General features: G+C 38.8%; 1 protein-coding gene across 5 annotated transcripts in view; it reads right to left on the bottom strand.

Annotated features, from left to right (window-relative positions):
• Nucleotides 1–9,555: 9,555 nt before the first annotated feature.
• The window catches only part of RAD54B (RAD54 homolog B), a 97,269-nt gene continuing 88,684 nt past the window's right edge, over nucleotides 9,556–18,140 (bottom strand). For 3 of the 5 annotated variants that reach the window (XM_004431171.3, XM_087447650.1, XM_087447649.1), the window contains 4 exons: nucleotides 17,223–17,484; nucleotides 15,382–15,448; nucleotides 14,972–15,172; nucleotides 9,558–9,989 (listed from right to left, as the gene is read on the bottom strand). In XM_004431171.3, the coding sequence (XP_004431228.1) occupies nucleotides 9,772–9,989; nucleotides 14,972–15,172; nucleotides 15,382–15,448; nucleotides 17,223–17,484 (748 nt within the window). In that variant the 3' untranslated portion in view covers nucleotides 9,558–9,771. Of the gene's footprint in view, nucleotides 9,990–14,971; nucleotides 15,173–15,381; nucleotides 15,449–17,222; nucleotides 17,485–18,140 lie in introns of all 5 variants that reach the window. The other 2 variants (XM_014788061.2, XM_087447651.1) reach the window with 2 other exon arrangements.

Here is an 18,140-nt window from a genome sequence, read left to right as displayed (position 1 = left end):
CCATGGGCCTCTCTCCTCACAGCCTGCGGACCCTGGTGTACCTGGGAGCTGTCTTAACTCAGCTTTGTCTCGAAGCAGAAGAGAGCACAAAGGTCAGGGAAGAAAGAAAAAACTGTCACCCACAGCAGTCTTAGTGCTACCTTTCTTGCTGGCCCTGAATCAGAAACTGATTTCCAGCACCAACCCTGGAGGAGACTATGGCCACATTTCCACCCTGCCCGTGTTTAATGAGGCATGATGAAGAGAACACAAGGCTTCTCCTTGATGGTTTCCTCCTATGGTAGAGGCTATGAATGAATCCAGGGAGAAAGATGAGAGCAACTGGTTGCATATAATAAAGCTGGCAGTGTCTGCTTTGCCAGTGATTGAATTTTAAAATATGAACAGGATTCAGAGGATAAAGGTTAACATGACACCCTATTGCGAGGGTTATTGCTAATAGCAGAAAATAGTCATTACTGTGTTAACATTTCCAAGTGCTGATATAAGCCATAGGCTATTATCATTACTGCTGCTCTCGTTATGACAGATTAAACAACAGTCATATACTCAAACTCCGTCCAAAACTTGAAAATAAATTTAACAATGCCTAAAAAAATATCATAGCCTATATGTACATCAGCCTTCTTTACAAAGCCCTCTTATAAGCTACTTTTTCAGAGCTTATTGGGTACTACACTCCCCATCATCCCATTGTCTAGTGAAAGGCTCTACATCTATTGATGCTCATTAAGATTGTGCTGACTCCCCCTTATTAGGAGGATGTGCTTCTTCCCCACCCTTCCAGAGAAGAGAGCTCGACTGATGTTACTCCTGGCCTCCCTTTCCTCCTTTATTCACCACAGCCCTCGGGAGAAGGTGTGACTTACCTGACTGGTACACTTGTCAAGAATATCTCCACCTTGGTATGTGACTAGTTCCAGCCAAGGGGATGTAAGTGAAAGTAGGGTGTGTGTTTCGAGAATGGGCCTTAAGCGAAGGGCTTGTCCTTCTTTCCGTCAGCTGAAACGCAGATACGATTGCTGGAGCCATTCTGGACTAGCAGGTGGAAGCTGCATAGCAAGAAGAGCGGACCAGAGCAAGCTGTGAGCCTCGGTCCCCGATGACCGAAATGACCACACCAGCCCGGACTGCAAACCCACACTTTTACCTGAGAAAAAAACTTCCTGCCTCTTTCAAGCCCCAGTTCTTTGTTAAAGATTTTATTTATTCAGCTTTTTCCCCCCAAAGCCCCAGTAGATAGTTGTATGTCATAGGTTCACATCCTTCTAGTTGCTGTACGCGGGACTCGGCCTCGCGTTGGACGGAGAAGTGGTGCCTCCGGGCGCTCCCGGGATCCGAACCCGGGCCGCCAGCATCAGAGCGCGCGCACTTAACCGCTAAGCCACAGAGCCGGCCCAAGCCCCAGTTCTTTGGATTCTCGGACAATCACAGCCACGGAATGGCAGCAGGGAATCCAGGAAATCAGGGCACAGGGAGAGGAGAGGGAGGCGGGAAGAGAGCAACTCAGGAAAAGGAAAATAAATCCAAATGAAAGAGTGAAGTGACTGAAATTGAGGGTGAGCAGAAGGTAGGTGAATAGCGGAGAAAAACATGGATTTGAGGAACCAACATAATAAGTCATGATCTTTATTCCTACACTAAGATTTGTATTCACGTACACATATACGGATCCTCATTAATAAGTATAAATACATTAAATGAGTTAATAGTTATAAAGCACTTAGAAAAGTCCCTGGCACACAGTGATTACTACATAGGTGCCACAAACTAAAAACAAATAAATAAGAATGAATGGTGTGATGGTTAATTTTGTGTCAACTTGGCTAGGCTATGGTGCCCAGTTGTCTAGTTAAACACTAGTCTAGAGGTTACTGTGAAGGTATTTTTTAGATATGATTAACATTTACATACAATCAGTTGACTTTAAGTAAAGATTACCCTCCATAATGTGGGTAGACTGAGGGCCTTAAGAGCAAAAACCGAGGTTCCCTAAAGAAGGAATTCTGCCTCAAAATTGCAACATAGAAATTCTGCTTGCTTTTCCAGACTGCTGGCTTGCCCTACCAATTTCAGACTTGCCAGCCCCCTAAATCATGTGAGCCAATTCCTTAAAATAAATAAATCTCTTGATAGATTATGATAGACCGACTGATCCCATTGGTTCTGTTTCTCTGGAGAACCCTGACTAACACAAATGGGAAGTTAAAATAGGCCTGCACCAGCAGCCACTGAATTTCTGTTTGTTGACAACTGGGAGGTGGGATGAGGCACCAGAGTAGAGTCAGACTGGAAGCCTTGCTCAGCCCACTGTCACTCCCCATTCCCACTCTCCTCCCACACCCCTGAGGAATAACCTCTTCTGGACCCTAACGTTCAGTCAGCCTCCTTCCCTTGCCATTGATTTAGAGCAGAAGATGAAAGAGACCATGATGGTAACAGTCTACCCCAGCACTGGGAGTGAATGCTTACAGGCACAGGGTTTCTTTTTAGGGTGACAAAAAATGATCTAGAATAAAATAGTGTTAATGGCTAAGCAACATTGTGAATATACTGTGGGAGATCAAAATTGGCCACCCTGAAATGTGTCTCTTTACCTTGATTATTTTCTCTGATGGACGTTTGACCTCTCCCACTAACTGCCTAAAGGAATTTAACTCTGGGTATGGACAGACTGGCAGGGTCCTCGTTAAGTCCATTCTTTTCAAAGTTCCGTTTACCAAATATTTACATTTGTAAATGTATCTCCCTCTCTGTATTGGGAAGAGGGGGAGATGGCTTATCTGTGAAAACTCTTATCAGTACTGAAGGAGAGGACTTAAATCTACATACTCTTGATTACTGTGATTTCTGTCTCTCAGGCCACATTTCTATAGGTGGCCCTGCAAAGAACTGTCTGACAAACATTTACATTTCCTTCTCCATGTGAATTGTCTTCTTCCCCTCTGAAAACCCAAACCCCCCACCCCCAACATCCTCCTTTGTCTTTAGCTGAAGATGGTATTTAAGATGAGAATCGCCACTATTGTGTTGAGAAACTCAGTTTCCCTGGTTTCTCCCATGTATACATGTTATTAAACTCAGTATTATTTTCTCCTGCTAACCTATCTTTTTAATTATTTGGCCAGCCATAAGAACCTTAAGGGAAAGGGTGGCAGGGGATTCTCCCTCTTCCCCAACAATACTAAATGCCACTATATTGTTTACTTTAAAATGATTAATTTTATGTTATGTGACTTTCAACTCAATAAATTATTTTCTAATGGTGGATTTTATGCTATATGAATTTTACCTCAATTAAAATATAAACAAAAAAAAGGAAATATCTCACCTTCTTCCTGCTGGGAAAGAGCCTTGCACCTGCATACAGAAAGCACGAGCTCTCCTCTGTGCCTCCACATCATCAAGCTCACCCAGGGGAGCATTTCCTCGTGGGCAGGAGAGACTTCAGTATTAAGCCCAGCTGGGTAATAGACCTCAAGCCAACTCCATCAACTAAGCTGTTATCAAGAACAAAAGGGATATTGTAGCCTCCATATTTACTCTTTGTTTTATTTCTCAACCTCAGCAAGGAAAAAAAAGCTGAAGGACCCCAGAGCTGATGGCTCCCAGGAACTGAGGCTGTCCACATCCACTCAGTCTTGTCTCACCTGACCACAGGTAGCCTAGCCTGTTTGGAAGCCTTGCCTGGAGTCGTGAAACGTCTGCCCTGCTTTTGCAGTGCATGCTTTCTTGTTACCTGTCCGGTATCTTCCTTAAAGATAAGTCAACTTAAAGCTGGACGCTGCCTATTGTATCTTGTGAGTCTGACTGTCAATCTGAGCAGAATGAATGGTGCGATCAAATCAACTGTATCAATTGTAAAATACCATTTCTATTGTTCTGTGACAGTATAAACATCCATGTGTACCAAATATTTCCATCAAGAAAAAAATAAAGATAACAACAAAGATGAGGGTAAGGTGTTGAGATGGGCTTCCACACCTCGCTGTGACATCATACATATTTTAAACTACTCAAAAAACATCTTCAGTATTTTGCTGATATTTCCTCAAAAAATAAAAATAAAGGAATTGTTTTGATCTGCTTTGTTAGATTTTTGTTTTCTTACTCAAAATGAGATTTATAATTTTTCTATAAATCTAAAAAAATTTTATAAAGATTAATTTACATTTAACACTTCAGGTTTTCAAGTAAGTGTAACATACTCCAACAAACCATTCTGTCTGTGTCAATAAGGATTTTTTTTCAGTTTTTTACCATGAAAGCTATATTCTGAATTGGTACTGATTCTGTGGACAACAAAGGATCTTAGGGATGGAAATTTGTAATGGCTCAAAGCAAAGAACACAGGCCAGCTATACACGAGTGCCACAGGAAACTAGCCGAAACCAAAAAACCTGTATCATACAAGCTAAGAGAAAATAATATCCCTTTGTACCAAGCCATATTGAGTTCTTTCTTCAACAACAAAAATAGCATGTCTACAAACCCCTCTAGAACCCAATATATTAATTTGGGACCAACTCAGAGAAACAGTGCCATCTGCTGATTATACATACTGTTTGCTGCAAGCCCCAGAATTTCAATCTGGCCAACATAATATTAAGACACTAAGCTGCCCAGGCAATGTGACATAAGCCATGATTGCACCACTCAAACAAAATGACAGCAGGGTTTTTAGACTTGCTTCTTTATCATAGACCCTGTTGAATGGATGGACAGGCTGTCCGGAAGTTGAATTCTGTAGATCAGAGTTGCTCACGTTTTAATTCATCATTAGTGAGTCAGTCCTAATGAGAACGTGAGTAAAATGTATTTACGTTGTCATTTAGAACAAGAACCTTTTCACATGAAGATGTGTCAAAGGTGTATTTGTGTAATTAGAAGTGAATTATGTATGTGACTCAAATGATACCCTTCACACTGACAGCTTTCGTCAGCTCATGCAGCAGATTGATAGAAATCACGGAAGCAAAAGGGGAAGTCTGTATGCTGCCAGGAGGCAAGAAAAAACGGCTGGGGCTGCTTTCTTCAATGTCCAGCACAGCTCTATGCTCAGTAATTAGCTTTAAAAATACCTTAAAACTGAGATCTGTGAACAAAGAATGAGATCATGGCAGTGAAGGAAGAAAAAGAAGTGAAGCACCTCATTCATGCATTATCCTACTTAAAAGCAGCTGTTCTGTGCCAGAGACCATACAAGGTCCTGAGATACTAGGATAAAATAAAAGTAAGATAAAATCCCTGTCCTCAAATAATTCAGTCTATGGGAGAGGGAGTCAGGTAAACAAACAGTTACAGACAATGTGTTAAGTACTACAAAGCAGAGCTATGGACTGGGAGCATAGAGAAGGGAAAAAAGAAGGGAATTCTTATAAACTGAGCATCTGCCACAGAAAAGGTGCGATATATATGCAACCCAGATGTTAACGGGGTGCCTTTAACATCTGGATTAAATGAGTTTGAACTTACACAAATCCCTGGCCTGTCAGAGTCCAAAGCCTTCTTCAGTCCCCAAGAGTTTACCATCATCTGCTTCTCAGCCTCTGGGCTCCCGTGTCATACATGCTGCCTCTGTCCCACGCCACACGGATTCCCTCAAGGAATTCAGCCTCTCTTCTGAAATTTCGGCAAGATTTCAGGGTGGGGCAGAGCTGAAGGGAGGATTACTGTCCCCAATACTTAGCAAACAACCAACTGGAGAACAACTGTAATTTCAAATACCTTCCCTGGTTCCCATCACTGGGAGTTGCTCATATTTAACCCCGTCCCAGCCTCCCTCCATATTCTCATTTTTTTCTCTTCTCACCCTTCCCTCTCAAACTGCCTCCAAAATTTCAAATTTTTCTCCCTCTATTACACTTTAACAGCAACCAACACACAAGGTCTTGAGAGGCTCACTAAAGTTTTAATAGGGTGTTTTTCCAAATAAAGACTAAGAGGAATTCTGATGCAAGCAGTCAAGATAATATTTCTCTACCTCATTAGCCATATCTTATTTTATTCAAGTTTCACAACTACCCTTAGATATATCACTGAACAGATGGGAAAACTCAGTTCATCTAAGACAATACTAACCCTATCTTGTACATTAATACATTAATAATGCACACAAAGCACTTAGCATTTAGAAGACAGTAATAAACACTTATAATAAATGATAGCCATTATTATTTTTACCACTACAATATTTAGTTGTTTTACCTCTTATCTAGCTACATTTACTAGACCTAAGTAATATCATCCAATCTCACGACTTTATTAAATACCATCTATATACTGACAAATCCCAAATTGATCTCCAGCCTTGACCAACGCTTCTGAACTCAACTCATGTACCAAAGTGCTTATTTGACATCTACACTGGATATCTAACAGGCATATCAAACTGGACCCAATCAAAACTGAACTTGTGACCTCCCCCCATAAACCTCTCCTCTCAGTCTTCCCATCTCAGTGGGAAATGGCAACTCCATTTCTCCTTTGGCTCAGGCCAAAAACCTTGGAGTCATTCTTGCTTTTTCTCTTTTTCTTATACCCTACATTCAATCCATTCAGACATCTTGTTGGTTCTGCCTTCAAAAATATCCAAAATCCAACCACTCCTTAACAATTCACTGTTACCACTTGGTCTAAATCATCAACACCTTTTGACTGGATTATTGCAATAGCCTCCTAACTCATTTCATTACTTCCACCCCTTGTTCCATCATAGTCTGTTCTCATCATAAAGCAACTCAGATCATGTCTTTCCTTGGTTCAAATCCCAATGGTTTCCCATCTGCCTCAGAGTAAAAGCAAAAGCTCTCAAAATGGTCTTCAATGCCCTGTAACATTTGATCCCCCCCACCACCATCACCTCTTTTACCTCATCTCTTACCACTCTTCTTCCTCTCTCAACAACAGCCTCTGGCTGTTTCTCAAACATGTCAAACACTCGTTCATCTGTCTCAAGACCTTTGCACTTGAGGTTCCTTCTGTCTGGAACACTTTTCCCAGAGAATGTCATGGTTCTCAATCCCTCACTTTTTTCAGGTCTCTGCATAAATCCACCCTATATAAATAGCAATCCCCTGGGGCCGGCCTAGTGGCATAGTAGTTAAGTTGGGCATGCTCTGCTTTGGCGGACCAGGATCACAGGTTCGGATCCCAGGCGTAGACATACACCACTCATCAGCCATGCTGTGGTGGCGACCCACATACAAAATAGAGGAAGATTGGCACAGATGTTAGCTCAGAGTGAATCTTCCTCAGCAAAAAAAAGAAAGCAACTCCCATACCCACTTTGTTTAATATCTCCCTTATTCTGCTTATTTTTGTTCATAGCACTTATCATCATGTGCCATATTACATATGTGTATATGTATGTATATATGTATGCTATGTAATAAGTATGTATATGGTGCCAGAATGAAAGCACCATGAGGGCAGAGACTTTGCCTATTTTGTTCATTGTTGTATGCATAACCCCTATAACAATATCTGACATGTACTAGGTACTCAATAAATATTTGTGGAATGACAAATGAATTTAATCATTTAATCAAAATTAAGGAAGGCAAGAGTTTCAAGAAGGAAGTATTCACCAATACCTAATGTGAACAGAAGTCAAGATAAAGATTGAAAAGAATTCACTGCATTTGTCAACTAGGGTGTCACTAGGATAGAGGCCTTGAGTGTTGGGGGATGGAGGCCAACAGCTTTGGGTTGACAGTGACCAGGAAGCGGGAAAGTGAGACATTAAGAATAGAACTCTCAGGGCCAGCCCGGTGGTGCAAGCGGTTAAGTGTGCAAGCTCCGTTGTGGTGGCCCGGGGTTCGCCGGTTCAGATCCCGGGCACACATCAACACACCGCTTGTCAAGCCATGCTGTGGCGGCGTCCCATATAAAGTAGAGGAAGATGGGCACGGATGTTAGCCCAGGGCCAGTCTTCCTCAGCAAAAAAGAGGAGGATTGGCATTGGATGTTAGCTCAGGGCTGGTCCTCCTCCCAAAAAAAAAAAGAAAAGAATAGAACTCTCTTCTGAAAACAGTGGTGATGGCTGCATATCGTGAATGTACAAATAGTAATTCATTCTGGCATGGTCTATTTTTTAAATATGGTATAAAGTAAAACATACTTTTTTTTAACTTTCATATTATCAGCTCATTCCATTAAATGATTATTCTGCCAACAAGTATTTACAATTGGAAGCCATCAATTATAATTATTAAAATGTTTTTCCTCAGTAATTCCCCTGTGGATAACGTCTCAGGTCAGGTTCCCTGGAAAACAGACAGAGGTAGATTTGCATGCAGTGAGTTTGTTGGGAAGTGCTCTTAGGAACAACACCTGTAAGGGAGTGAGAGAAGCAGGACCGGACAGAGAGAAGCTGGACTGCAAGGAAGCTGCAACAAAGGCCTCCCCTGAGGAGCTCTGGAGCTGAAACGGTCCCTTAGAGTTGTCCCAAATTGAGGCAAGGGGGCTGGGCCTTTCCACTCTGCATCAACAAATCACTGGATGCCAGCCACCCTGGGGAGGGAGCGTAACCTTAGGCAAGGCAGCTCCTTTCAGCTGAGGGCTATTCTTAGGGAGAGATTTGGCCATGAGTGGTCCTAGGCAACACTCCTGGCAGCTGGGGGAAATGAGCACTGTAGTCCTGAAGGGGGCAATCTGGGCCACACATTATAGCATCCACTATAGTTAAGATAGACAATAAAGTTGCCAGTCCCTTATCACTGTTTTTTTTAAGGATTTTACACCTCAGAATAATATGGTACAAGATACATACTGAAAGAGGTTGCATATGTAAAGCCTCATATTTGGGGCCTATACAAGGTGCCATGAAACACCATTTTTGCTTACTATTAGTTGACTACTTCCTCACTGACAAATTTGATCCCAAACTGCCTGTTCACAAATGGCACTACAAATCTAAAGAATTGAGATTTGATGATACATAACTGAGTCTTTATTTAACACCTCAAGACAATACTCAGGCTAAAAGAAATTTTCCTAAATGAAAGTAAAAGCTGATTACAGAAGCCCCAATTGGAGATTACATGAGCAACTCCTTTTTCTTTGCAGACTTGTCTTCTAAAGCTTGCTTTGTACAATAAAACTCTCTTTTTAACGTCAAAAATTACTACAGACAACTCTTGATATAACGGGGGTTGAACCACTATTCAGTATACAAACAAAGTTTGGTTTTATAGACTGCATGTCAGTCCCCCACGAGTCTGAGGTCCCAAATTAGGAACTAGTGCTTTGAAGTGTCTAATAGTCCTTCATCTGCTGCCCCAACCCACTGACCATTCTCACTCCAACTGCCCTGCAGCAACTATTACATCCAACTTCATTTGCAATCCTCTCTGATTCTCTTTCTCCCTTGAGCTATAGTTGAAACTTACCAAGTTTTTCAATTATCTCACACATTTATGGCTAATATTCCTAATAAGATTAGATTCCCCAAAGATAGAGACTAGGTACTTCACCTTTTTATATTCCTTATGAAAATTCTTTAGTAGATACTTAATAATAGGTGCATTATGGAATTATTAATAACAATTATAGAATGATAGAAGTATATCTTTAATGTTTCAAATTTAAGAATAGATACAAAAAATTAAACTCAAACAGTTTTGACTATTGTATCAAAACTGATACATTTTGCAACAAAAACATAGTATTATAATTAAAATAATTCTATTAGTTTTCAAAAATTACATTTAATTACTATATTAATTTTTTTTAAAGGAGAGCAAGGGAATGTCATAAAGTAATCTTTCATTACATAGCAGTAGTTTGATTGGTTATATTCTGAAAAAAGAATGACACATTTTCTCTTATTCTTTCAAGAAAAGGATCTGTAAGATTTAAATGGTCTCCAGAAAAATGCTTCCACTGCTTCAGCTGTGACATGGAGAGGGGTTTCAGGGAGTCAGACTTCTGTTGATGTGGACCAAGCTGACAATTTCTAGAGACAGAGAATTTTTCCAAGGAATCACCTGAAATAAGTAAAACAATGAGAAAATCCTTAGGCCAATAAATATTGTACTATATACAATACTTTTTACTTTATGATATAGTAAGTTTATGTGATTTATTACATTTGAATCACTACAGTTCAAGTTAAAATAAACAATTTAATTAATTCATTTCTTCTACAAATATTTATAAATTGTTTACTACATGCTAATTTAAGCACTGGGGACAAAAATGATGAACAAAAATAGACATGGTCTCTGACTTCAAGGACCTTATGGTCTAGTGGCAGAGATATACGTTAAACGAATAATCGTCCAGACATGTATTCAGGTCCTCAATTCCTATCTAAAGCCTTTGAGGCCAGACATGTTTCCAAATTCAGAACATAACTGGAACATCCTGGGACAGCACTCCATAATCAAACTCATTATTATTCTGCGGCAAGTCAAATGAATAGTCTTATGAAATGGGTTAAAGACGATTGATAAATTCACAGCAATTCAGCTAAGGTTTTGTCACCAAATAAGTTTGTTGCAAATTTATGAAGGAAAAAAAACAAACTTTTGGCCTTAAAATTGAAGATAAAGGACTGTGAAGCTATGTTACAAACAGAGGTTAAGGGTATGAAGTTAAGATACAGGGGACTATGAGCACGTATCACAAGAGAAGCTCATCTGTTTTATTAAGATCTGAAGGACAAGAAGGCAAGAACTAGATGGCGAAGAGAGGTGAAGCTTTCCAGAAGGACTTACAAAGGCTATGAAAGGGAAGGGACATTTGGCACAGTTGAGGAACTGACAGGAGCCTAATGCAACTAGAGCCTAGAGAGCAAAGGCCAAGAATAACGCGAGAAGAGAAGCTGAGTAATGCGAGGCGAAGCACCCATTCAAGAGCTAGATTATGCAAACCACTGTAAACAAATCACGAATAGCAGAGGATAGTAGATATCCACTAAATCCATTTCCCTTTCCTCCAGGACACTTAGCCACATTTCCCAGCCTCCCTTACAGTCAGCTGCAGCCACTGAGTCTGGCCTATGGAGCGTGAACAGAAGTGATCTACATCACTTCCAGATCTGGCCAATAAAATCCCCAACACCATATGGTTTTTTTCTTCTCTTCCCTGCTGGCTGGCAGGTGCAAGGATCCCAGCAGGGAATTCTAAGGCCTAAGAGGATGGTAGAGCCCAAGTCTGGATGGCTCAATCACCTTAGGGAAGGCTGTCTACTATGTTACTACCATGCAACCAGTTACATGAGTGAGAAATATACTTCTATTGTGGTAGGCCATGGTGCTTTTTGAGTTTCTTGTTAGAGCACTTAGCCTAACCTAATGAACTCACCACTTTAAAGATTTTACTCTTTATCCTAAGAGCAATGGGAGCTATTGAAAGTTTTATTTTTTTAAGCTTTCAATTATGGGAAATTTCAAATATATATAAAAGCTGACAAGATAGAAATAAAGAACCTCCAGGTTTATATATCCCATCTTCAGTAACCATCAACTAATAGCCAACCTTGTTTTATTTAGACCCCACTTTTTCCACTTCCTTATTACTCTGAAATAAATAGGTAGCACACATCATTTCATCTGTAAATATTTCACTCTGCACTTCTAAAAGATAAAGAATTCTTTTTAAATTTTATCACAGCTAAAAAAAACTAAGTCTTTCCTAGACAAACAGTGCATGATTTCACTCATATGTGGAAGGTAAACCAACACATGGACAGACAGAACTGTTTGGTGGTTACCAGGGGCTGGGGGGTGGGGGTGGGCACAAGGGGTGGAGGGATGCACTTATATGGTGACTGATAAACAATAATGTACAACAAAAATTTCACAATAAAAAAAAAAAGAAAGGAAAAAAAAATTAAGTCTTTCCTTAACATCATCAAAATCCTGTCAGTGTTCAACATCATTGAGGTTTTAAGAAAAGAGATGACAAGATTGCTTTGAGAATCCAGAAGACAGTAGAATAACACCTTAAAAGTACGGACCAAAAAAATCACCTATCAACTAGAATTGTACATCCAGCAAAGATAGCATTTAAGAGAGGAAAAAAAACAAATACACTTCGAAAAATCAAAGATTGAGAGAGTTAACCACTAATAGGCCCTTGTTGACATGAAAAGACAGTAAATATGAACCAAAATATATGAATAATTATAATAAAGGTGAACAGACTAAATGCTGTAGTTAAAAGAGAACATCAGACTGGATAAAAAATAAAATACAGTTTTATGTTATTTACAAGAAAGATACCTAAAACATAAGGACACACAAAGATTTAAGCTAAAAGAATAGAAAAAGATACACTAGACAAATACTAATCATAAGAAAGCCAGTGTAATATATTAACAAAACAAAATGAAAGCAAAAGGCATTAGGGATAAAGCAATCACTACATAATAATAAAATAAACAATAATGAAAAAAAATTTCACAAAGAAGATATAAAATATATAAAGCAAAAATTGACTAATAACAAGAAACCGACAAATCCACTGTCATATTGCACAATTTTTAACATTTTTCTTTCAATCACAGATATATGTAACAAAGAATCAGTTTATTAATAGAAAAATAGGCAAATGATATGAGCAGATGGTTCACATGAAGGAAATATGGCTCTTAAACATAGGAAAATATAATCAACTTCAAAAAGAGAAAAGCAAATTAAAAGTAGACCAATATATTAATTTTTTACTATCAGATTGGCAAAAATCCAAACATTTGATAATCTATTAAATAGGCAAAGCTGTGGAGAAATAGCCATTTTAGTATAACGTTGGTGGGGTATATATGATACAACCCCCAACAGAGGGCATTTTAGCAAAATCTATCAAAACTACAAATGCACATATCCTCTGACCAGTAACACTGATAATTTACCTTATAGATACATTTGAACATAAGGGAAAAGATGTATGAATACAGATATATACTGACTGGAAAGAATCTAATTGTACATCTGTGGGGTCAGATAAATAAATTATGGTATATCCATACAATGGAGGATTGTATAGCTAAGGGAAAAAAGAATGAGGAAACTCTTTCTGTAATGACATGAAAAGATCTAAAGATAAACTATAAAGTAAAAAAGGTACAGAACTATACATATACTATGATACCTTTTACTGAGGGGAAACTGAGTAAGGATATATTCAGAGTCCCTTGCACGTGCATAAAATTTTAGCTAGAAGGACACACAAAAAAATAATAATGGTGGTTTCTTATGGGGTAGTAGGGCTAGAAACTAGGCAGATGACGGGACTGTGGGAAGAAAAGTTTTAACCATATATATTCCATATTTCTAAATAGTTGAGCCATATAAATATACTACCAATTTATAAATTAAATTAGTAAATTTTTAAATCTATAAAATAAGAAAAAATTGATTTGGTAACATAAAACTTGGCTAATACACCAGAACTCTAAGTAAGTAAGAGAATATATATGGTTTTCATGCACAAAAGAAACATTTACAAAGTGACCACATCCCAGGCCACACATCAAGTCTCTATAGTTACCAAAGAATCAGTATCACACAGGCCATATTTCTGACTACAGTGCAGTAGCCAGAATTGAATAACAAAAACTAAAATACATTTTAAAACATACTTTTAAATACCTCATGAATCAAAGAAGAAATCACAATGAAAAATAAAATATTCAGAACTGAATAATAAAAAGACTGTATACCAAATTATGAGCTTAGAGGAAAATTTACAGCCTTAAATATCTATTTTTAGAAAAGAAGGGCCGGCCCCGTGGCTTAGCGGTTAAGTGCGCACGCTCCGCTACTGGCGGCCCGGGTTCGGATCCCGGGCGCACTGACGTACTGCTTCTCCAGCCATGCTGAGGCTGCGTCCCACATACAGCAACTAGAAGGATGTGCAGCTATGACATACAACAATCTACTGGGGCTTTGGGGGAAAAATAAAAAAAATAAAAAATTTAGAAAATAAGATTGAAAATTATTAAGCTAAAGCATTCAACTTGAAAAATCAGAAAAAGAACATTAGATAAATATAAGGAAAAAGTAAGAGCAGAGTTAAGAGCAGAAATTATTAAAATAGAAAAAACATACAAGACAGAGGATCAAATGTTGATTTATATAAAATATAAATTCTTGGGGCCAACCCTGCGGCATAGTGGTCATGTTTGGCACGCTCCATTTTGGCAGCCTGGGTTCGCAGGTTCAGATCCCAGGCGTGGACCTTTACCACTCATCAGCCATGCTGTGGCGGTGTCCCATGTACAAAACAGAGGAAGATTGGCACAGATGTTAGCTCAGGGCTAATCTTCCTCAGCAAAACATATATATATATATATACACACATATATAAATTCTTCTTTTATATAATTACATAAATTATACAAAATATATATATATACAAATTCTTCCATGTCAATCTTATACAGTCTAACTTCTTACACCTATCTCAGTGCAATTTATCAAGTGACTTCCAACTACTGGACATTGTTTGCTCAAGTCCTAGTCCTGATCCAGTTCCTATCTGAACGGTGTTAATTCTGGAGGGTTGATGTTTTCAGCTTCACTTAAGCAGCACAAGCAGTTCGTCCAGTACTGAGAAGAATGCTGGCCCATGCTAACTGCCTCAGAAAGTATGACCTCATTATGAATAAGTTCTACACAAAATAAACAAAGTCAGATTATTCTGTCAAGTGTATGTTTTCTGTGAAACAGAAATAAGGACTAAAAACATTTTTCTAATTCTAAAGCCATTATACCAGGATTTGAAAGATTTTCCTAAATAAGTTAAACTTTTCACAACTGATTCAGAAATAAGAAGCTAAATTGAGGGAACTAATAATGTTCTAATTAATATTTTCTTAAATACTCATCTGGCAGTTGTCCTGAGGAAAAAACTAACATATGCAAATGATAAATATTTTAGTTTTTCTGTATTTAAATATTTTCAACTGCTAAAGATAGACAAATTAACTTTACCATTGTAACAGAATTAAAATACAACTAACCTGTATGATCTTTTTCTCCTGTACATTCACAGTCAAGCAGGTCATGAGTAACACAACGTGAACTTTCATGTAATGTGAACAAATTTTTAAGTTCCTCTACTGAAAACTGAATATGTTCAGATGTCTTGGTTAGGTCTACAACTGCCCCAGAAAGACCTTGCTTACTGATCTGCCTTTGATAGATCTTTTCTTCTATTGTACCTGAAGAGAAAACATTCATAAGATTGTCTTCAGATCTTTATGTTTGTTATTTTTATAGGATAAAACACGTTTATTAGCATGAATATGAATATTAGCATGTTTATTAACAAAATAACTATATTCTTGATACTGAAGCACAGATTAACCAAAAAAAATTTTTTCAATTATTCAAAGGAAATACATTTTTTGTCACACTGAAAGGTTATTACCTGTGGTTAGAAGTCTGTAAATATGTACAGGATGTTTCTGGCCATCTCTCCACACTCTAGACATTGCCTATCGCAAATAAATGAGAATTCTGAGAGTACAGTATAAACTAATAGCTCTTTCCACATAAGCAATTTGCGTTAATACATTTAAGATGAGGAATTCTAGATTTTACTTATAGCTTCAAAAAACAAAGGCAGGCATGCCCAAGCATTCACCACTTCACATCTTTTTCCTAAGAAGGGGATGGATGAACACTCATTGTGGTTCAAACATTCTCTCTTTGATGAGAGAGTCTACCTGCATCAAAGAATAGGACACCAAGTTTGGACAGCAAGAATGTAAAGAACCAAGGATAGCACGGGCATGGAGGGTTTATTCCCAGTCCAAGTAGCTAACGATTCCCCCCTAAAGAATCCCTAGGATACCTGCAATTAGCTCAGGCTCTACGTAGAACCCTGTGGTTTCAGAACTTATCAATGATACTATACAGTAAAAGGCTGACGGGGCAGGCCTGGTGGCGCAAGTGGTTAAGTGTACGCGCTCCGCTGTGGCGGCTCGGGGTTCGCTGGTTCGGATCCCGGGCGTGCACCGATGCACTGTTTGGCAAGCCATGCTGTGGCGGCATCCCATATAAAGTGGAGCAAGATGGGCATGGATATTAGCCCAGGGCCAGTCTTCCTCAGCAAAAAAAAAAAAGAGGAGGATTGGCAGATGTTAGCACAGGGCTGATCTCCTCACAAAAAAAAAAGGCTGATGTTCAAACCCTGCACATTCCAAAGAATAGTGTGGCCTTCAACCAGCTCCTGGGAAATAAACTCTAAGCCCTTGGACTATCCTGCCTAATAAGAGCATCTTAGTTTACCTAGGACCTTGGGCCGCACAAGACAGTTTACACTAACAATGTGATTTAGGTGGGTTAGGTGGGGTCCTTGGGCCAGTTTGACCTCTGGAGGGGTTGGAGACTGAGCCACTAAGGTCAGTCACATGGGTACTCCATGCCTATATGACCAACGTCCAACAAAAACTCTGGACACTAAGGCTCAAGTGAACTTCTCTGGTTGACAATACTCCATATGTGCTGTCATTCACCAATGCTGGGAGAATTAAGTGTTGTCCATACAACTCCAGTGGTAGAGGACAAGTGGAAGCTTGTGTCTGGTCTCTCCTGGACTCTGCCCTATGTGCCTTTTACCTTTGCTGATTTTAGTCTGTATCCGTCGACTGTAATAAACCATAACTATGAGCATAGCTGTTTTTCTCGGTGCTGTGAGTCCTTCTAGTGAATCATTGAACCTGAGGGTTGTCTTCAGGTCCCCTAAGACAGATACCAAATGAGGTACAAATCTAAAGGTAGAAGTCTCAAAATACACAGAGCTGGACTGTATTCTGAAGAAAACCAAAGGCTTCTTCTGAAATATTTTCCTAAATAAGCTAATTTTATATCTCTACTATACTTTGCACAAACATTGATCATAGCACCTATAACACTTTATTGTCTTCCCCTGATTTTCACGAGAATCCTGAAGGCCCATCTGTGCAGTGAAGTAGAGCCTCGAGACATACAGGTTTGGGTTTGAATCCTGGCTCTGCCTCTTACAAGCTATATGATCTAGAACAAGCTTCCATATCTTCATATGTAAAATAGGGCTAATAATGTCCACACTTGCAGGATTATTGCGAAGATTAAATAGATGTAAAGCACTTAGCGGAGTGCTTGGTACAAAATAAGGGCTCAATATGCAGCAGTTATTACATATCACCATCATCTTTGTATCCCCAGAAGGCATTGTATCCCCAGAGGGCAATCTATAATGTTTATTTAATGCATAAATAGTCCTACCTGGATATCAGTGGCTGGATTCCAATCAATGTCATAGAGAATTAAGTGAGATCCTCCAATAAGGTTAAGTCCTACACCACCAGCTTTTGAACTCAACAAAAAAATAAAATCAGAAGAGTATTTACTATTAAAGCCATCAACAATTTGCTGCCTTTGAGAGATTGGTGTTTGTCCATCGAGTCTTGTATAAGCATAGCCATGACGCTTGCATACTTCTTGTAAAATATTCAAGGTTTGTGTGTAGTTAGATACCAACACCACCCTGTCAATCAAAAAGAAAGATTCTTTATATACAATTTAAAAGCAATATTAGATTTTTTTTAATTGAAGGAAAATACCACAGTAATATTATCACTGATATTTACAGAATATGCAAAAATGACCTTGTACAATTAAAACACAGGCTCTCCTTCAAATTCAACTTTAAAGTCACTATCTAAGAGATTTCCAGTATTAAAATAGTGGAGTAAAGACCCTTCTTCTTTCTTTACCTCTCTGAAGTCACCCTGAAAACAGCAGGAGAATGAGAAACGGAAATACAAACTCTATCTTTGATAAAACAAGGAGACATTTGTACACGAAAACAAGAAGTGTGGAAAGGTGACCTGCTTAGGAGTACAGAGAAAGTAAAACCTAACCACTCAAAGAGGGAGATTCCAATAAGAAACAGTGCAAGTTCATTCACACCATAGAATCTTGTTAAGGCCCCTCAGAAGTGAGGACTTTAGACTGAAACTATTACAAGAGCACTGGTAAACAGACCCCAGGCCTTCCTCCTCTGTAAGCAGTGGACTTGTCTCTCTCAACTAGAATGTTTATTCTCTGGAGAAAGTAAACCAAAGAAACTTAAACAGGGGACTCTAGAAGGCAAGGATACAGGGACAAATCAAAATGAAAGTCTGCATACTGGATGGTAAG

This window comes from Ceratotherium simum, chromosome 23, assembly GCF_057802395.1.
Source record: "Ceratotherium simum simum isolate JZ-2026a chromosome 23, ASM5780239v1, whole genome shotgun sequence".
Taxonomy (NCBI): domain Eukaryota; kingdom Metazoa; phylum Chordata; class Mammalia; order Perissodactyla; family Rhinocerotidae; genus Ceratotherium; species Ceratotherium simum.
Note: the sequence above shows the minus strand (reverse complement) of the source record. Positions and strands in the feature narration are given on the sequence as shown.